Source organism: Panthera leo, chromosome F3, assembly GCF_018350215.1.
Source record: "Panthera leo isolate Ple1 chromosome F3, P.leo_Ple1_pat1.1, whole genome shotgun sequence".
Taxonomy (NCBI): domain Eukaryota; kingdom Metazoa; phylum Chordata; class Mammalia; order Carnivora; family Felidae; genus Panthera; species Panthera leo.
This window is the reverse complement of record NC_056696.1, coordinates 28,362,414-28,384,292: the sequence shown is the minus strand read 5'-3', so window position 1 is coordinate 28,384,292 and position 21,879 is coordinate 28,362,414. Positions and strand designations below refer to the sequence as shown.

At 36.7% G+C, this 21,879-nt stretch overlaps 1 protein-coding gene across 1 annotated transcript in view; it reads left to right on the top strand.

Moving 5' to 3' along the window:
- The window catches only part of CEP350 (centrosomal protein 350), a 151,624-nt gene that overhangs the window by 3,838 nt on the left and 125,907 nt on the right, over window positions 1–21,879 (top strand). Inside the window, 1 exon segment of the mRNA XM_042925558.1 lies at window positions 21,182–21,267. Coding sequence (XP_042781492.1) covers window positions 21,195–21,267 — 73 coding nt within the window. The 5' untranslated portion in view covers window positions 21,182–21,194.

Below are 21,879 nucleotides of genomic sequence, written 5' to 3'. Positions count from 1 at the left end.
CTAAATGTAGAGGAATAGTTAAAATTATAGTGTACTTATGCTGTGAAGTGCTATGCACTTGTTAACAGGTTGAGGGATAGCTAGATTTACTTCATGAGAAGCAGCTGAGTGTATCATTGAGTGCAAGGACCATGCAACTAACTTTCTGGGTTCAAATCCCAAATGCATCATTTATTAGATGCAGCCATTAGCAAATTACTTAAACTCATCTGTAAACTGGATATAATTATAGTTTCTCACCTGACAGGGCTGTTGTGTGAATTAAATGAGTTACTATTTAGGCCTCAAGCAAGCACAGTAAGCACCACATAAATGTTTGAGTGTTTGCAATTACTATTATGTCCTGACATGGAAGAATGTTCATGATATAATCCTGAGTGAAAGAAAAAAGTTGCATTACACTGTAGAATATGATTCAGTTTTGAAAAAACAAACACGGACAAAGAAATGTAGTTTGATTTTGTTATGATTTTGTATGTCCGTAGGAAAGGGTCTGTGAGGATATATGTTAAACTATCAGCTATGTTATCCCTGAGGGAGTGGATGACTTTCCTTTTTTTACTTTAGACACTTCTGTTTATTATAACTTCCACTTTTATAATTTTTGAAGCTTTTTTTCTAAAAAATATCAAAACAATTTCCTTTTATTATACAATCATATAAATGTATTTTTGAAAAAAAATTTTTTTAATGTTTATTTATTTTTTAAGAGAGACAGAGCACGAGCGGGGGCGGAGCAGAGACAGAGAGGGAGACATAGAATCTGAAAAAGGCTCCAGGCTCTGAGCTGTCAGCACAGAGCCCGAAGTGGGGTTCGAACTCTGGAACAGTGAGATCATGACCTGAGCTGAAGTCAGACACCCAACGGACTGAGCCACCTAGGTGCCCCTAAATGTATTTTTGAATTTAGTTGTTTTTCAGAGATCTGTAGATTTCATCAACATGCTATCACATGATTAGATTCTGTTTCAAAACTTTTGTTGATGCAGTTAACCCTTAAGTGTTTTTATTTTATTTTTTTTATGTTTATTTATTTCTGAGACAGAGAGAGACAGAGCATGAGTAGGGGAGGGGCAGAGAGAGAGGGAGACACAGAATCAGAAGCAGGCTCCAGACTCTGAGCTGTCAGCACAGAGCCCGACGCGGGGCTCGAACTCACAAACCGTGAGATCATGACCTGAGCCGAAGTCGGTCGCTCAACCGACTGAGCCACCCAGGCACCCCAAGTGTTTTTATTTTCTACTAGCTTTGTGACCTTAAGTGTCATTTCTTAATTTGCAAAGTAAGCATACAGGCTAGATCAGTTGTTTCTTAAACCCAGGATTCCCAAACTGTGCTGTCAGGTACCTTTGAGGACTATAGTGAGCTCACACAGGCACTGTGGAATATTTAAAAATTTTTGAGGGAAACACGGTAATATTTCACAGCTGTGGGGTATCTGTGTGATATTTGACATCTGTGGGGCACTGCTCAAACTATTAGTTTCAGGTAGTGTCTGTGACATTGTGCTGTATTCCTTTTGATGACAGGAAGTCTTCAAAAAACTAGGTTTGGGGGCTACTGTGATAAAAAAAAAAGTACTGTGCAAAAATCCATATGAACGGTAAATGAAAGTGGCAGTGTCCAAAGTGTTTTCAAGGTTTGGGAAGTTGTGTGTAGTAGGTGCATTCATTCCATTAATAAGCAACTGTGGTTATTTAGTAATAAAATATTTCTTTCAATTTATATGTATTTTTCAAACTGCTACTAAGTTGTTAGGACATAAATACTTAATAGATTGTATGGATCTAATAAATTGAAATAGAAGGCATTTTTTGGTGCCTAGGGGGAACCTTGAAAAAAATTACTGAGACACTGAGAGTTCTGTGAGATGAAAAAGCTTGGGAACCTCTCAAACTCTTTTGACTAGGACACTTACAATAAGAAATTTATTTTTTCTTAGGGATATAATTTACATATATGTATAAATATAAATGAATTGTAAGTTCCACTAAATAATATCCTACTACTTTTAACACACGCTGTTATTTTTAATTCAGTCCCGTTTGATTTTATTAAAAGATGCTAGCTCCAATCTATCAGATTTTTTTTTTTTTTTTTTTGACCTACTAACGGGTTGTTAACTACAAATTTGAAGAGCATGAGGCTGGATGACCTCTAATTTCTAGCTTTAATGTGCTTTGTTTTCTGATTGGTTATAAATGAAATCGGACTACACTTATTCAATTGATGCATCTCTGAAAGTTTGTATAGATGCTACATTTCTGTATTGTGAATTATTTTTTTTTAATTTATTTATTTTGAGAGAGAGAGAGAACCCGAGTGGGGGAGGAATAGAGAGAAAGAGAGAGAGAATCCCAAGTAGGCTCTGCACCATCAGTGCAGAGCCCAGTGTGGGGCTCGAACCCACACACTGAGATCATGACCTGAGCTGAAATTAAGAGTTGGATGCTTAACCAACTGAGCCACCCAGGTGCCCCTATAACAGTATTTTATTAAAGAATTTCTCTGTAGTTCCAGGCTTGTTTGGAATTATAAATGCATATATGTATGCATGTAACTATTATTTAGTTAGTTATTTTACATGTCAAAATAAATTACCTGCTTAGGAATGGTTAACCTCTTCATATTGTATGAGACTCCTGTATTTTTTTTTGCCTGTTTGCATGTAAGAATTGGATCCTGAGACTTATCAATGGGAGCATCCATCAGTCAGCAAGTAGGTCTGGAGCACCTAGTGTGTACTCTGCATGGACTAGGGATATATAGGGGCCTAAAACATCTCCACAGTTCCATGTAAGCGACAGATATGTAAATAATAGCACAAGGTGGTAAGAGGAATGGTAAAGTACTGTGGATCCACAAAGTGGGAGCAACTACACTGCCTTAAGGAGTCAATAAACGCTTCCAATGAAAGAAAAAGTAGTTGTCTTTCTTTCCTTTACAGCCTTAGCTTAAATTAGTAAGTTATTGAATATGGAAGGAAACTTTTCAAAATTGTTTGTTTTTTCTTGTTTTTTTTTCCTTCCTCAAAAAGTGACACGTGCCTCTGCTTTAACAAAATTCAAAAACATATTCATAGAAAAATCTGCTTTTACTCCTTGATCCTCACTCAGAGTTAACCAGGTTTAGCAGTTTCTTCGGTATCAGGGAAGGTTTTGTCATGAAAATTTCATACTTAGGCCAAAAAATAATCCTGACTCGCAAGCTGTAAAACACTTTTATAGGGATGTATTCCTTGAAATTAATTTGGAAGAATAAGTATTCAGGATAACTAGATGGTGGGTAAGCAAAGCTTAAGTTCCTATTCCTAGGGCTTTTTTTTTTTTTTTCCCCTCATTATTCCCAGTCTTGTTCGTGGTCTTCAGTTCTCCTTAAGTAAAAGATTAGGACCACCTCTAGTCAAGCTCTAGTTTAGCTCTTCATTTCTTATCATTGGGAGACATTATGTTCTTTGAGATCCTCACCCTGCCTCATATTCCAGGGGCCAAACTGGTACCAAATGTTAGTTTCTTCTGGATTTCATAGATTACAGTAGATCTGCCTTATATTTGTAAAAGTAGTTGTTGGGGTTTTAAAATTTTATTTATTTATATATTAATGTTTATTTTATTTTATTTTTTTTGAGAGAGAGAGAGAATGAGAATGAGTGGGGAAGGGGCAGAGAGCCAGAGACACAGAATCCACAGCAGGCTCCAGGCTCTGAGCTGTCAGCACAGAGCCCAACATGGGGCTTAAACTCACCAACAGTGAGATCATGACCTGAACTGAAGTTGGCTGCTCAACCGACTGAGCCACCCAGGCACCCCGGGTTTTGTATTTTAAATGTGAAAAGAGTTGAGGCTGAATCCGCAGGTCACTTGTGTTTGTGTATTATACTATATTATGGGGGTGTTGGTTATTCTGGAAGTTTACTTGGAACAGTGTAATGGGTCTGACCTAGAGCTGAAAAGTTTTCTCCTTTTTTTCTAGCCTGGTCCCTACTAAATTTGTCCATTTTATATTTAGACTAGATAGTATGACTATTGCAGTCTTGTTTTTTCTCATTCTTTCAGGCAGCCATGATTGTTACATAGGATCTGATAGAGATGAGAGAACTGAAATGTAGCAAAGGTATGGAAAATATTCTCTGTGAGAGCGAAAACAATATAATTTCATTTTATCCCTAGTGCCAGGCACATAGTGGGAGCCCAGTGAATAATGGAACCAAATCTATGTGACTGAATGAGAGCCCTGTCATTTGCTTCTAGAGGATACTTGAGAATTGGCCATTTAAAAATATCATCTTGTATCTTATTTGTGTATATACCGTAAATACAGATTAGCATTTCTCAAACTTTTTGGTGTCAAGAGCACTTCATGAGTTTTTAAAAACTTAAAGAGCTCTTGTTCATGTGGGCTACGTCTATTGATATTTACTGTATTAGAAGATTTAAATATATATATTAGTTTAAAACATTTTGTTTAACGTTTATTTATTTTTGAGAGCGAGAGAGAGAGAGAGAAAGACAGAGCGCAGGCAGGGGAGGGGCGGAGAGAGAGGGAGACACAGAATCCAAAGCAGGCTCCAGGCTCCAAGCTGTCAGCACAGAGCCAGACACGGGGCTTGAACCCACGAAGCGTGAGATCATGACCTGAGCCTAAGTCGGAGGCTTAACCGACTGAGCCACCGAGGCGCCCCTTAAAAAAAAAAATTAATTCCAGTATAGTTAACATACAGTGTTACATTACTATCAGGTGTACAGTATAGTGAGTGATTCAGTACAATATAGTAAGTGTGCATTACTCAGTGTTCCTCATGGTAAGTGTACTCTTAATCCCCGTCACCTATTTCATCCATCCGTCTTTTTGTTCTCTATAGTTAAGGGTCTCTTTTTCTCTGTTTGTTTTGTTTCTTAAATTCCACATGTGAGTGAAATCTAATGGTATTTGTCTTTCTCTGATTTATTTGACTTAGCATTCTACTCTGTAGATCCATTCATGTTGTTGCAAATGACAAGATTTCATTCTTTTTTATGGCTGAGTAATATTCTATTATATATACATAAATATATATATGTACATATACACATACACACACACACACCGCCCTTCTTTATCCATTCATCTATCAGTGGACACTTGGCCTGCTTCCATAATTTGGCTATTGTACATAATACTGCAGTAAACATCGGAGTGCCTGTATCTTTTCAGATTAGTGTTTTCGTATTCTTTGGGTAAATAACCAGTAGTAGAATTACTGGATCATATGGTAGTTCTATTTTTAATGTTTGGAAGAACCTCCCTACTGTTTTCCACAGTGGCTGTACCAGTTTGCTTTCCCACCAACAGTACAACAAGGGTTCTTTTTTCTTCACATCCGTGCCAATACTTGTTTCTTATGTTTTTGATTTTAACCATTCTGACTGTGAGGTGACATCTCATTGTTTTGTTTTGCATTTTCCTGATGATGAGTCATGTTGAGCATCTTTTCATGTGTCTGTTGGCCATATGTGAGACTTCTTTGGAGAAATGTCTGATTCATGTCTTCTGCCCATTTTTTAATTGATTATTTGTTTTTGTGTATGTGCTGAGTTGTAGAAGTTCTTTCTATATTTTGGATACTAACCCTTTATTGGATATGTCATTTGCAATATCTTCTCCCATTTAGTAGTTTATCTTTTAGTTTTGATGGTCATTTCCTTAGCTGCACAGACACTTTTTATTTTGGTTTAGTGCCAATAGTTTATTTTTGCTTTTGTTTCTCTTGCCTCAGAAGACGTATCTAGTAAAATGTTGCTTCAGTTGATGTCAGAGACATTACTGCTTGTGCTGTCTTGTATGATTTTATGGTTCAGGTCTCACATTTAAGTCTTTAATCCATTTTGAGTTTTTATTTTTGTGTATGTTGTAAGAGAGGTTCAATTTTATTTTTTTGCATGTAGCTGTCCAATTTTCCCAGTACCAGTTTTTGAAGAGACTGTCTTTTACCATTCTTCTTTGTTGAAGATTAATTGACCATGTAATTGTGGGTTTGGATCTAGGTTTTCTATTTTGTTCTATTGATCTATATGTTGGTTTTTGTGCCATTCCCATGCTGTTTTGATGACTACGGCTCGCTAGTATATCTAGAAATCTGGGATTGTGATACCTCTGTTCTGTTTTGTTCTTTTTTTTTCAAGATTGTTTTGGCTATTTGGGTTTTTTGGTTCTGGTTCTGTGAAAAATGTTCTTGGTATTTCGATAGGGATTGCATTAAATCTGTAGATTGCTTTGGGTAGTATGGACATTGTAACAATATTTGTTCTTCCAATCCGTGAGCATGGAATATCTTTCCATTTGTTTGTGTCATCTTCAATCTCTTTCATCAGTGTTTTACGGTTTTTAGAAGACAGATCTTTCACCTCCTTGGTTAAGTTTATTCCTAGGTATTTTATTATATTTGGTGCAATTGTAAATGGAATTGTTTTCTTAATGTATCCTTCTGCTGCTTCATTATTAGTGCATAGGTGCAACAGATTTTTGCACATTGATTTTGTGTCTTGTGTCTTTGTGTCTTGGGACACATTACTGAATTCATTTATCAGTTGTAGTCATTTTTTGGTGGTCTTTGGGATTTTTTATATATAACATCATGTGATCTGCAAATAGTGGAAGTTTTACTTTTTCCTCACCAATTTGTGTGCCTTTTATTTCTTTTTCTTGTATGACTGCTATGGCTTGGACTTCCAGTACTTTGTGGAATAAAAGGGGTGAGAGTGGACCTCCTTGTTTTGTTACTGATCTTAAAGGAAGAGCTTTTGATTTTTCACCATTGAGTATGATGTTAGCTGTGGTTTTTTTTTTTTTTTTTTTTTTTTTTATTATATGGCCTTTATTATGTTGAGGTATGTTCCTCTACACTTACTTTGTTGAGGGTTTTTATCACGAATGGATGTTGTACTTTGTCAAATGCTTTTTCTGCATCTCTTGAAATCATATGGTTTTATCTTTTGGTGATGTGATGTATCACGTTGATTAGTTTGTGAATATTAAATCACACTTGCATCCCAGGAATGCATCCCACTTGATACGGTGAATGATTTTTTTAATGTATTGTTGGATTCAGTTTGCCAATATTTTGTTGAGGCTTTTTGCATCTGTGTTCATCAGAAATATTGACCTGTAGTTCTCTTTTTTTGGTAATGTCTTTATCTGGTTTTGGTATCAGAGTAATGCTAGCTTCATAGAATGTATTTGGAAGCTTTCCTTCCTCTTCTTTTTCTATTAACTCTTCTTTAAATGTCTGGTAGAATTCTCCTGTGAATCCATCTGGTCCTGGACTTTTGTTTGTTGAGAGTGTTTGATTACTGATTCAGTTTCATTGCTAGTAATCAGTCTATTCAAATTTTTTGGTTCTTCCTGATTCAGTTTTGGGAAGTGATACAGTTCTAGGAATTTATTTCTTCTAGGTTGTCCAGTTTGTTGGTGTATAATTGTTCATACTGTTCTCTCATAATCCTTTATAGTTTTGTGGTGTTGGTTGTCATTTCTCCTGTTTCATTTGTGATTTTATTTGCTCGCTCACTCTCTCTGTCACTCTCTCTCTCTCATGAGTCTGGCTAAAGGTTTATCAGTTTTGTTGATCTTTTCAAAGAACTAGCTCCTGCGTTTATTGGTACGTTACATTGTGGTGGTGGTGTTGTTGTTGTTGTTGTTGTTTTAGTTTTAGTTTCTATTTCATTTATTTCTGGTCTGTTCTTTTTTATTTCCTTCTTTGTATTGATTTTGGGTTTTGTTTGTTCTTTTTGTAGCTCATTTACATGTCAGGTTAGTTGTTTATTTGAAATTTTTCTCAACTTCTTGAAGCAGACCTGTATTGCTATAATCTTTCTTCTGAGAACAGCTTTTGCTGCATTCCAAAAATTTTAGACTGTTGTGTTTTCATTTTCATTTGTTTCTGTATTTTTTGATTTCCTCTTTGATTTCTTGGTTGACCCATTTATTTTTTAGTAGCATGTTATTTCACTTCCATGTATTTGTGTTTTTTCCAGATTTTTTCTTGCAGTTGATTTCTAGTTTCATAGCATTCTGGTTGGAAAACATGCATGACATGGAAGTTTTAAACATATTTATTAATTTATTTAAAATAACAATAAACCTGTATTAAAATAAATAACATTTTTAAGTGAAAAGTAACTGTATTTTCCAAAACACAAAACACAAAAGCATTTAGTGAAAAGAATAACATTGTTTGACATTTTCAAATCTTTTTAATATCTAGCTTAATAGAAGACATCTGGATTCTCATATCTCCTTCTGCATTCAACCTGTTGTGATATCATATGTCATGTAGCCTTTGGGAGACTGCACTATATATACTCAAAAAAGAATGAAAGTGAAAAAGAGAATTAATATCTTAATATTATTATGGAAATAATTTTGATTTCAAAGACTCCCCCTGATAGGTAGACCCTCAGAGATCCCTGGACCACATTTGGAACTGGTGGTATAGATTATAAATTTAGAGTAGAATAGGACCTTAGAGGTCATGTAGTTTTAATCACCTCTTGTGGATATTTCTGGCTTATGCATCTGGACTGAGATAGGGAATACCTCAAGGTTGTGTTTTTGGGAATAATCATGAGTTGACTTTTGGAGATGTTGAGTTTGATGTGCCTTTGAGGTTTCTGAATAAGCAGTTGGATATATGGGTTAGCATAGCAGAGATAAGATCGGGACTAGACTTTTGGCAGTCATTGGCATATACGTACATGGTATTTGAAGCCTTGGACATGGTGACATTGCCCAGAGCATAATGTTAGAAAAGAGCCAATGTTCAAACCCTCTTGAACCTCTAGATTTAAAAGAGAAGGGCTAGCTAGCAGAGGATACTAAGAAAGAACTAGAGAGGAAGTGGAAAATCAGAGTGTGGTATATGGAAGCCAAAGGAAATGAGTGTTTCAAGAGAGTAGTCAACTGTGATAAATGCTGCCAAGAGGCCAAGCATGATGAGGACTTTTTATTTGAAAATGCACAGCAGATTGAGAGATCTTTGGTGATTTTAATGAGCGCTGTTGGGGAGAATTGGAGGGTGCGAAGCACCTAGGAATTGCTTGAAGAGTGAGTGTATTCAATTAACTTTTATGAGAAGTTTGTAAAGGAAAAAGAGCAGTAGTAGAGGAGGGTGCTGGGTTGAGAGACTTTTGTGTTTGTTTTAAGTAAGAAGACTTGATTGAGTATAAGTGCTGAGAGGAACAATCTTGGAGAGAGGAGGACGCTAGAGATACACATGAGGGAAAATGTAATTGATGGTTGAAGTTTCTTGTAAGAACCTGGAGGTGGGGAGATCTTAAAACAGATGTATTCTTGTGGCTCCTTTCCCCTAAAAGTTACTTTAGTGTTCTTTTTCTATTCCCCCCTCTTTATGAATTCTTAGCCTGTACAGTAAGTGGGGAAGTTAAATGGTAAATATAATTCTTTAAAATTTCTTGGCTATTGTTAGTTTTCTTTGAGCCTTGCGCCTCTCTTATGAAATGAGTATTTGGGTGATACTTTAAAGTGTGGATCCCTTGTTTGCTATCAAGTAATTTATTTTAAGTTGCATGCTTACTTGAGATAAGGTGCTTCTGCCTTTTATATGTATCGTACTTTTTTTTAAAAGATGGTTCTCCATAGAGTTCTTTTTAAAGTTTTTATTTATTTATTTTGAGAGAGAGAAAGGGAGAGTACGAGCACGTGGGAGAGAGTGCGCAAGTGGGGGAGGGGCAGAGAGAGACATGGGGCTCAAACTCTCGAACTGAACTGAACTGGAACTGAACCGTGAGATCGTGATCTGAAGTCAAGAGTTGGGGTGCTCAACCCACTGAGACACCCAGGTACCCCTTTATATGTATCATCTTAACCAGATACTTTTATATTATTTTCATAGCTTTAATGAAGTTTTATTTCTGTTTTCTGTTGGCAAGTTAGAGTCATCCTTAGCTAACTTTTGGAGGCTTTTTATATTTTATGTGATGTAAATAGAACCATGTCAAATATAGTTTCTTTTTTAGTCCTCATGATATTTGACTTTAGTCTGAACAAAGTAGTATTCATTTATGCTTTGACTTTTGCATGAAACAACTTGTTTCTCTAAAAGATGCCAGTTAAACTCACTATAAAATGGACACTAGAATGAAACTCTTGAGTCACTTAAATGAGTAATAAAAGTATTCTTTTTTTTTAATTTTATTTTTTATTTTTTAAAAATTTACATCCAAATTAGTTAGCATATAGTGCAACAATGATTTCAGGAGTAGATTCCTTTGTGCCCCTTACCCATTTAGCCCATCTCCCCTCCCACAACCCCTCCCATAACCCTCAGTTTGATCTCCATATTTATGAGTCTCTTCTGTCTTGTCCCCCATGTTCATCTGTTTTGTCTCTTAAAGTCCTCAAATGAGTGAAGTCATGATTTTTGTCTTTCTCTGACTGACTAATTTCACTTAGCATAATACCCTCCAGTTCCATCCATGTAGTTGCAAATGGCAAGATTTCATTCTTTTTGATTGCCAAGTAATACTCCATTGTGTATGTGTGTGTGTGTGTGTGTGTGTGTGTGTGTGTGTGTGTATACATATATGTATATACCACATCTTCTTTATCCATTCATCCATCGATGGACATTTGGGCTCTTTCCATACTTTGGCTATTGTTGATAGTGCTGCTCTAAACATGGGAGTGCATGTGTCCCTTTGAAATAGCACACCTGTATCCCATGGATAAATGCCTAGTAGTGCAATTGCTGGGTTGTAGGGTAGTTCTATTTTTAGTTTTTTGAGGAACCTCCATACTGTTTTCCAGATTGGCTGCACCAGCTTGCATTCCCAGTAATAAAAGTATTCTTAAAGTTTTCTGAAAAGTGCAATAGAGTGGTATAGATTCTATGTTATTGGTTTCTCAAAACTGTGGTCATGGAGAGGAGTGGCCAATAATTGATCCTTTAAAAACAAATCATGTTGGGGCGCCTGGGTGGCTCAGTCGGTTAAGCGTCCGACTTCGGCTCAGGTCACGATCTCGCGGTCCGTGAGTTCGAGCCCCGCGTCGGGCTCTGGGCTGACGGCTCAGAGCCTGGAGCCTGCTTCGGATTCTGTGTCTCCCTCTCTCTCTGACCCTCCCCCGTTCATGCTCTGTCTCTCTCTGTCTCAAAAATAAATAAACTTAAAAAAAAAATTAAAAAAAAAATTAAAAAAAAACAAATCGTGTTGAAGACCTCACATGATCTTGTTCCTTTTCTTCTTCAGATTTATTTCTTGACATTTGTCCTTTTCAACACATGGGGCTTTTTGGTTTCTTAAACTGTGTCATGTCTTTTTTGTCTCAGGGCTGTTCCATGTACTGTTCTTACTGCCTGGAAAGCTCTTCCGTGCTGCCCTATATTCATCCTTTAGGTCTTAGATTTAATGACACTTTCCTCTTCACTTCCCAGATTAGATGAATTTCTTTCTGTTATATGCTTCTGTGGCATTTCTATTTTTCCCCTTAATTATTTTCATCTCATTTGTAATCTTTATGAATATCAACTTTCTGAGTAAATCTTTAGATTTCTTTAATTGGTGAGTATGTTCCTTCTCACTGCTGTCTCCCCACTGCTTAGCACTTTTCATTTCTACTACATACATAGCACTCAGCAAACAATAAATGAGTGGAGGACATGGGTCAATTTGAGGAAAAGGTCTTTCTTCAGTGTGGAAGAGCACAGTCTGATGCAACACCAGAGAGTTTGCTGAAACCTCTTACCTGTGTAGAAGAGAGGGTGGAATAAAACGTTTCATCCATAGACATTTGTGAGCAAACCCTGTCCTTTGGTGTGAGTTTGATAAGAGTCAAGACATATTGGTTCAATGAGTATTCTCTAAAGAAGTTAAAGTGCATTGAAGTTTATGGAGCAGAAATTCCATTAGAGGTGGGAATTGAGGATAGAATTGAGGTGGGAAAGCCAAGTGCCTTGTGATGAAATTTTGAGAGAGTATGGGGGATTATGTTATGGATGGTAGCTGAGTTTGAATATTATGAGAGGCATTATGTGAATGGCCTGTTAGAGGCTTTCAGAGGTTTGAGAGAGAGAGAGGGCTCTAGATTTAATTTTCAGATCTGTCACTGAATGACCTTGGACTATTTCCATAGCCTGTCTGATACTGTTTCTTCATCAGTGAAATGGATATATGAATAGTTTTTCCATACTTTAAAAACTTTATTTATGTAAAAAAACTCATTCATTTTTAAAAGCATTAACAAGAGAGAAAGAAAAACAGAAAAGGTATGGAGCAGAAGACCTGCCCCTTAGTAGTGTTCAGTGGGGAGGTGGGATTTTTGGTTCTCTGGGATTGAATGCTTAAGTGTTTTTATAAACAAGAGTGAAAAAAAATAAAATAAATGTCCCCCAAAGCCCATGTCTGTTCTATTATGCATACCGTACTGAGAAAAAGAACACCAGGAAGAGAACAGAAGAGGACAAGAGAAACCCGGGTGGAGCCAGGTTCAGATGGGGGCAATTTCCCCTGCGCAGTATGTTCCTACGGTCACAAAGAAGAAAAGGCTCCTTTTTGCTAGGAGTGGGAAGAAATGGGAGGGGAGAAAAAGGGTAAATAAGGGATCTTAATACATAGGGGAAAGGAAAGGGTGATGCGTTGTGTACTTTTCTCCTCAGCATAGCCTGAGTATATAAGGGGAGAGAGAAGGATACAGATTTCCAGCTGCATTGAACAGAGCTTTTAGATTAAGGGGAGGAGTAAAAGGCAAATAAGGAAAAGGATTGTGGGTTTTGATGGAGACTTAGTTCTTGGCCCACATAGAAGGAACACAGAAAATGGTAGCTACAATTATTAACTATTAACTGCCTTCATGGTCACCCCCCATAGAGGTCTGTAATTTTAGCTTCTGGTTTAAAGGTATTTTTTTGTTCTTAAGTGTTCTGGATCTTCGCAAGAGAGATGGTCTCAGGTGGTTGGGGAATAGGATTAGTTCTCTCCACTGATGCTCATCTTTATGGAAATCAACAGTGGTTTTGGAGGCTTCGGGCTTCAAAGAGTAGAACTGAAAATAGTCTTTAGAGCTGTAGTTCTCAAAGCTGACATGGTATTGGGATTCCTGTGGACCTTTAAAAATACAGATTTTTGGCCTCTTCACAGACCCACTGATTCAGAAGCTCTTGGGGGTGGAGCCTCAGCATCTCAGTTTCTAATATGTCATTCAGGTGATTCTCCTCCTAGAGCTGCTTGAGAAAGCAGGTTCAGGAGACAGGAACTCTGCAGCTGCTTGGAGGAGGGCGTTATGTGGCTGCTCTGAAACTCTCTTGCAGCAGGAATGATTGGGAATGTATGTATGGATTATTTGGGAGAGAGTTATCTTTAAAAAAAAATTTTTTTTAATGTTTATTTATTTTTGAGAGAGACAGAGCATGAATAGGGGAGGGGCAGAGAGAGAAGGAGACACAGAATCCGAAGCAGGCTCCAGGCTCCAAGCTGTCAGCCCAGAGCCCGATGCAGGGCTCGAACCTACGAGCCCTGAGATCATAACCTGAGCCGAAGTTGGATGCTTGACTGACTGAGCCACCCAGGTGCTTTTTGGGTTTTGAGAGAAATTTTATTATGTTGTAGGTTTATTCATGGAGGTAATACCTTTTTTAGATATAGAAAATTAGCCATAAACATGTATGATATAAATATGAACAGTAGATATAAAAATAGGGAAACTAAAAATAAGGGAGGAGAGGAAGTCAGATATGTGATTAATACAGAAAACAGAAGAGGGAAAAATATCATAGAAAATGGGAGGTAAATAGGGAAAAAAAGGAAAATATAATATTTGAAGAGATTATAACAAATTTGTTTTTTAGGGAATGAATATAAATGTTTCTTTAATTTTAAGCGGACTTTCTTAAGTAAGAATGTACTAGTGAATGAAAGAACCAGAGATGATAACAAAGTATCAGGAAACCCACCTTCGCCTTTCAGCTCACTTTAGCCTGTAGGATTTTAGAAGAAGGAATGGTATGGTATGGGTTTTAGGAGAAAGAATGCATTGTTTACTGATGGACTTAATTGAATAAGATCTAGGATAGTGTGCCTAGATCTAATTCCAGTTATTTCAATTTTTACCTTAGGATTCTGGCTTCTTACTGTCTGTTAGAGACTCTTGGCAGCTTGGAATCTTTGTTACTGGGTTTCACTGGAAGTCAGGTAGAGTTAAGGTCTCTTGAGGATGGCACTCCGCGATATCACCATACTTCCAAAATCAGGGAACTTGATTGCTAACAGTGTAATTCTCAACAGGACAGATTTGTTTGTCAGGTTGTAGCCTGGGAGTTAGTGGTACATCTCTGTTAATTACCACAAATAATCTGTTCAGATGGGGCCACCCCATTCCCCTCTGAGAAACACTCAGACTTTATATGAGGTTGAAGCCGTATTTCTAGTAGTTAATCTTTGCTCTGGGTGAGTAGCTGGGAGAAATGTCTTCTCTTTCTGAGTAGTTTCTGCTGTTCACTGACTCTAGATGGTAATGTTTTACTGCTCCACTTTACCTGCTCATTACATTATGTTCAGAGTGAATAAATGAACCTCCAGGGCAGTTTATACATAGTTCTTGAACTTTTTTTTGAACTATACAAAACTTTCTGAACTTTTTTTTTTTTTTTTTTTTTTTGGCCTAATCATAGCAAGGCTTTTACTTAAGCAAGTAAATACAGAGGATAAGCATTATCTTTTGCTCCAGCCATCTGATTCATTGCACATTAATGATGGTATGCTTTTATCAAATGACTCCCATTATTTCCATGGCATCATACATTTAGTTTATTATATGGTCACCTGTAGCCCTCTTCTTTACACTGTTATCAGCAAGGTCAATTATGCTTTTTGTGTATGTGGTTTGTAGTTTATTTTACCAGTTATTCTTATAGGCTACTTGCAAAATAGTATATGAATTTCACTCCCTTGTTCTCTCTTTTGTTCCCAGCTTACTAGCCTAGTGATATATTTTAATTGTGTTCCTCTTTCTTCCTTAAGTGTTTTCCAGCCTGGCTTTTTAAACCATCTCTTCTGCTTCTGTGATCATGTTTATTGTTACTGCTATTGATTTACCCCCCCTCCCTTCCCTGTTTGTCCTTTCACTGGCAGCCTTGCCTTTGATCCCTCTATTATTTTCTGTTTAAGTTGAGATCATAACAGCTTTCAACATTGCCATTTGCTTTTTTGTTCATGGACGGTCTCTGTTGATAGGAAGGTAAATAAGAAGACGTAGTCCTTAAAATCCATACAACCTTGTGGAGAGACTGATACACATGCTATTTGTAACTTTATTATATAATTTAGCACATTGTATACTATTTGTTTATATGTGTGCCTTCACTAGATTGTGAGCATTAAGTGCTTAAGGAATGTTCATTGAATGAATGAATGAATGAATGAATGAAGTGTGTGTGTGTGTGTCTGTGTGTGTGTGTGTGCGCGCAATGATAAGGGCTCTAACAAGTTAACAGAGTGCTATTGCGGAAATAGATGAAGTAGTAATAGTTCTGTTAAGGAACAGTTGGGGAAAGATTTGTACTAGATGACATTAACGTTGGACTTGAAGGATATTACTGCCCCCAAAAATTTAGGAAATAAGATGTGGAGGTAAAGAAATTTCTGGATGTTTAGAGAATGCATTCTAGATATGACTTTTTGACAGGAACAGTTGGTATACAGTGAAGATAGCAAAGAGGCTAAGACTATAAATTAAGTTTATCATGCTAAGTAATCTGGAATTTTATCCCATAGGTGATAGTCATTGAAGAGCTTTAGAAACAGAGTTGCTAGGTTCTTTTTTTAGAAAGATAATTGTGGTTGCAGTATAGAGAATAGGTTAGGAACAGAATAATTTAGGAAGCTTTTACCATAATTTGGGCTAAAGATAATTCTCTGAACAGAGGCAAGGGGAAGAGAGAGAGAGGGAGAGAGAAGTTAGAAATATCTTAAGTTTTTTCAACAGCTTTATGGAGGCATATTTTATATATCATAACAGAAATGTCTTAAAAGATAGTATTGACTTGGTAACTCAGTAAATGATGGTGAAGGAGAGGCAGAAATGTCAAAGATTAACTGGATGCATGACAACCCCATTCGCTATGAGAAAAAGAAGAAACTATTTTGAAGATCAACAATAATGAATTTGGTTCTGAACTTGATAAATTTGAAATTCAGTGGGATTTGGAGGTGGCCTGTCTAATAGACTGAAAACTTGGGTCTAGAGTTCAGACAAGGACCTAGGACAGAAATATGACATTTAGGAAGTGGTTGAAACTATGAAAATGTGTGAGATTGCCTGGGAAGAAGGAGCTAGGAAAGAAGAGACTTACGAATGGAACCTTTTGAAATGTTACCATTGATGAATTGGGCAAAAGTAGAGAAGCCATCAGTTAAGGGGAAAAAAAAATCAAGAAGGTAAGGAAAATAGGACAGATGTGTTTTACTGATTCCAAGAGTAGTGACTATTTCAAGATGAAAGCTTAAAAACCCAATGTGATAGTGTTATAATACCTTACTGGAAAATTGTGTTATACAGATTATATACATACACATATATATGTATATACTTAGTTTTAATTATTTTTCCTGTTTTATCTTCATAAAAACTAACTTGTGGGTCAGGAAAAAATGATTTTTTAGACTTTAGAAAGTATGGACTTTTTAGTCGAAGGATTGTTTATAAGAAAATGAATTTGAAGAACAAAGCCTAAATTTTATCAATGGATTGAAAAAAGTGTTTTCTGGTGACCAGAGATAACGCTCTCTCAAAAGAATTGTCATAGAAATTGTCATTGAAATTTTCTGTATTTTCTCTCTCTCTCTTGAGTGTTTATTTATTTTTGTAAGAGTGACAGAGCACAAGTGGGGGAGGGGCAGAGAGAGAGGGAGACACAGAATCCGAAGCAGGCTCCAGGCTCCAAGCTGTCAGCACAGAACCCGACACGGGGCTCAAACTGACGAACTGTGTGAGATCATGACCTGAGCTGAATTCGGAAGCTTAACCGACTGAGCACTCCTCTTTTTTTAAGCAATATATGTAACATATTTTATCTATAATAACTTCTCCTAATAACCTAAGCACTAAATAATCATATCAAGCTATATAAACATTAGTTTATAGAAATATGAAGAGGAAACAAAAAGTTACAGTACATTTTTACTTACCTTAATTCTTAATTCTTGACAGATTAAGTAGGCAAAAGAGAATACACAAGTGTTCAGTAAATAATTCCAAAATTTCCATATGGCTGTAGAATAAAGCCATGTTCATTGAACTGAGAAGGTTAGTTTCATTACTGCCCAATAAATCATCTTGAATAAGTTTGATCTGTTTGACTTGGTAACCTTAAAATAATTGGAAAAGGCATTTTGTGGATTGAGATTTATACTTTAAAGATAGTAAGAGTTTTGATAGATTAGATTCTCTCCTTTCTATGAAGGTTTTTTTCATTGTGCTTTTTCCTCATTTTTTTCTATCTTTATAAAAAAATGGTGATATTTTACATATATATTCTTACAGAAAGAACAGACCTACTTAAATAGATTCTATTAATAACATCCACTTACTGGTATGGGATAACCAGGGATTTTGAAGGGTGGATTATTGAAAAACTGACATTCATGAGACTAGACATATAGAACTGAATTAAAACTGTAATTATAAACTTCAACTAGGCATGTTATCTGAAAATACTTTTTGATGTATAATATACATTGAAAAAGAATGTAAGTGCACACAGCTTGATGGAAATCCTTTAAACAGAATACGTGCGTGTAATCAGCACCCATATCAATAAACAATATTATCAGTACCTCAAAAGCTGTTCCTTGCTCTAGTTCCAGTCATCACCCCTGCCCAAACCTACATAACCACTGTCTTTTTAACACCATAGAAGTTTGATACTTTAAAAAAATTTTTTTAATGTTTTATTTATTCTTGAGAGAGAGAGAGAGAGAGCATGAGCAGGGAAGGAGCAGAGAGAGAGAGGGACACAAAATCCGAAGCAGGCTCCAGGCTCTGAGCTGCCAGCACAGAGCCTGATGCAGGGCTCAAACTCACAAGCTGCGAGATGATGACCTGAGCTGAAGTCAGACACTCAACCGACTGAGCCACCCAGGCTCTCCCCACCCCTTTAAAAATTTTTTTTATAAAGTTTGATACTTTATAAAATGGAATTATACAACATGTACTCTTGTTTCTGGCATTCTTCACTTAACATGTTTGTGATGTTCAACTATCTCGTTATATGTTGTTGTAATTAGTTCATTCTCATTGTTAAATGGTGAATATATTAGCATTTCTTTACAAGATGAAATTTTACATAAATGTCACACTCGAAACATTGAGTCCTTTGCATTTGAAGATGAGTAACTCTTACAAAGGTTTTTATTTGGGAGTAGATTTAAATGCTTTTCATTTTATTTATCTACCTTGTCCCAGCCTATCAGCATTAGCCCTTAAACATAGAGATTATGGACATAAATGCAGTTTTGATTATTTAATCTATTCTTCCTTCTCATTGGAAAATGGATGATCACTGTGTATTTAAGCATTTATTTTAGTTTTAAAGAAAAGAGAAGTCTGCCCAAAGAAAACTTTTGTCACATTGTTGACATATTATTTACTAATATAGAATAACTCATGTTTGTTATCATTTTATTTTATTAAAACTTTTTAAAATGTTTTTATTTATTTTTGAGAGACAGAGACAGAGCATGAGTGGGGAGGGGCAGAGAGAGAGGAAGACACAGAATCCGAAGCAGGCTCCAGGCTCTGAGCTGTCAGCACAGAGCCCGACCTGGGGCTAGAACCCAAGAACCATGAGATCATGACCTGAGCCTAAGTCGGACACTAACCGACTGAGCCATGCAGTTGGTTAAGTATCTTTATGAGAAGGAAAGTATCTTTATGAGAAGGAAAGTAAAGTGAGTTAATGTTTTGAACTACATTGGCATCTCTGATGGGAGTTTTTATGGTTGGAAAAATTTTAAACTACTTGCATATGTGTTAATTTTAGTTTTTCTATCTGTTTTCTATTTTTAGTTTTATTATTTTATTTTATTATTATTTTCTAATGTTTTATTTATTTTTGAGAGAGAGACAGAGCGCAAGCAGGGGATGGGCAGAGAGAAAGGGAAACACAGAATCCAAAGCAGGCTGCAGGCTCTGAGCTGTTAGCACAGAGGCCAATGTAGGGTTTGAACCCAAGAACCATGAGATCATGGCCTGAACCGAAGTCAGATGCGTAACCAGCTGAGCCACTCATTTATTTTTATTTTTATTTATTTTTATCTTTTTTAATGTTTTATTTATCTCTTTTGAGAGAGAGAGTGCAAATGGGGAAGGGGCAGAGAGAGAGGGGGGGACAGAGGATCCGAAATGGGCTCCAGGCCCTGAGCTGTCAGTACAGAGCCCGAGGTGGGCTTGAACTCACAAACTGCGAGATCATGACCTGAGCCACCCAGGTGCCCCACAAAATAATTCTACTATATTGATAAGAAAATATGACTATTATCAAGCTGTTTAGTCAGCATAAGCAGATCGTTATCTTTCTCTTTGAGTCATGATATAATTTTTTTCTTTCAGTATTTTTTATTGTGCTAAAATAGATAATATAGGTGTACCTGGGTGGCTCAGTCGGTCTTTGGCTCAGGTTTTGATCTCATGGCTCATGAGTTTGAGCCCTGTGTCGTGCTCTGTGCTGACAGTTCAGAGCTGGGAGCCTGCTTCAGATTCTGTGTCTCCCTCTCCGTCTGGTCCTACCTGACTTGAGCCCTGTCTCTCTCTCTCTCTCTCAAAATAAATTAAATAAATAAATAAATAAATAAATAAATAAATAAATAAATAAACAAACATTAAAATACATAATATAAAATGTACCATCTTAACCATTTTTAGTGTATAATTTAGTAATATTAAATACATTTATAGCATTGTGCATCATCACCATTCATGTCCAAAACTTTTTCCATCTTGCAAAACTGAAATTCTATATCCATTAAACAATAGCTCCATGTTCCCCCCTTTCCTGGCTTCTGGTAACCACTGTTTTACTTTTTGTCCCTATGATTTTGACTACTATAGGTACCTTATATGAGTGGAATCATACAGTATTCTTCTTTGTAACTGGCCCATTTCACTTAGCTGATGTACTCAAAGTTCATCTCTACTATGGAATATGTCAAAGTTGCCCTCCCTTTTAAAATTTTTTTGTAATGTTTATTCATTTTTGAGAGAGAGACAGAGTGTGAGCAGGCAAGGGGCAGAGAGAGAGGGAGACACAGAATCCTAAGCTGGCTCCAGGCTCTGAGCTGTCAGTACAGAGCTCAACGAGGGGCTCAGACTCACAAACCATGAGATGATGACCTGAGCCAAAGTCAGATGCTTAACCGACTAAGCCACCCAGGCTCCGTCCTGCCCCGTTTTTTTTGTTGTTGTTGTTGTTTGTTTTTTTTGTTGTTGTTTTTTTAAGTAGGCTTCACACCCAATGTGGAGCCTAACATGGGGTTTGAACTCATGACTCTGAGATCAAGAGTCAGATGCTTAACTGGCAGAGCCACTCAGGTATTCCAAAATTGTCCTCTTTCTTTTTTTTTTTTAAAGTTTATTTTAAGAGGGAGAGAGAGAGAGAGAGAGAGCGAGCAAGCACGTGAGCAGGGGAGGGGCAGAGAGAGGAAGAGGGAGAATCCCAAGCAGGCTCTTTGTGGAGCCCAACACCGGGCTTAAACTCACAAATTGTGAGGTGATGACCTGAGCTGAAATCAAGAGTCAGATGCTTAACTGACTGAGCCACCCAGGCACCCCTCTATTGTTAATTTTTTGAGGAACTGCCATACTGTTTTCCACAGAGGCTATATTATTTGGCATTCCCACAAACAGGCCACAAGAGTTCCAGTTTCTCCGCATCAACACTTAGTATTTGTTGTTGTTGGCATTTTGATATTGCCATCCTAGTTGGTGTGAGGTAGTCACGATAGACTTTTTAATGGTTTAGTTTTCCAAAGAAAAATAAAGTTATCAGATTATCAGGGACTCTTAACAGGGCATGAAGGTAACTTAGAGTTGACAAAATCCCTTGCTGACTTTCATGAACGTTAAGATAAATGATAGCATTTTCCTTTGCTAATGTGATAGTATTGATGTTCAATGAACGCTGGTGGTATGATTGCAGGTAAATTGGCAGGATGAAGAGCAGCAAATCAAAAGAGGTGCCTTTACCAAATCCAAGGAACTCTCAAAGCAAGGATACTGTCCAAGGTATGATCTGTTTGCTTTAAATTGAACTTAATGCCTTGTTTAGGTCGTGTGTATAAAATTCTGGGCTAATCAGTAAATGAAAATTACATGTATACTTTGGTTTGTAAAAGGTAGATAAATTTTTAAATGAAATTTCTTTTAAACATACAAGGGATCTCACCTTCAAAGTTGTCCTATGGTAAACTTTTATAAAGGAAAACATTCTTTTTAAAAAAGAAGCAGTGCATGCAAAATTAGTTTTACACAGTTTCTTAGAAATTCTGAAAAATTCTGGTAATGTCAATAAGTGGTATAATATACGTCCTAATATAGTCTTAGACCTCTGTAGTGCACAGATAAGAAAAGGAAAAGTCTCACTGAACTCTTTTTTTTTTTTTTTTAAAATGATGCATTGGGGGTAACTTTAATTTAGGGCATGATATATTTTGAGGTACATTGACAAGCTAGAGTACATCTGAAGGAAGATTATTGGGTTTGTGAGGGATCTGGAAATCATGTCACATAAGGAACATTTGGCTGAAATGAAATTTCCTAGAGAAGGATGACTCAAGGAACTATGTGGCCTTATGTTATTTGTAGGGCTATTATCTGAAAGACTAGATTTTACCTTTG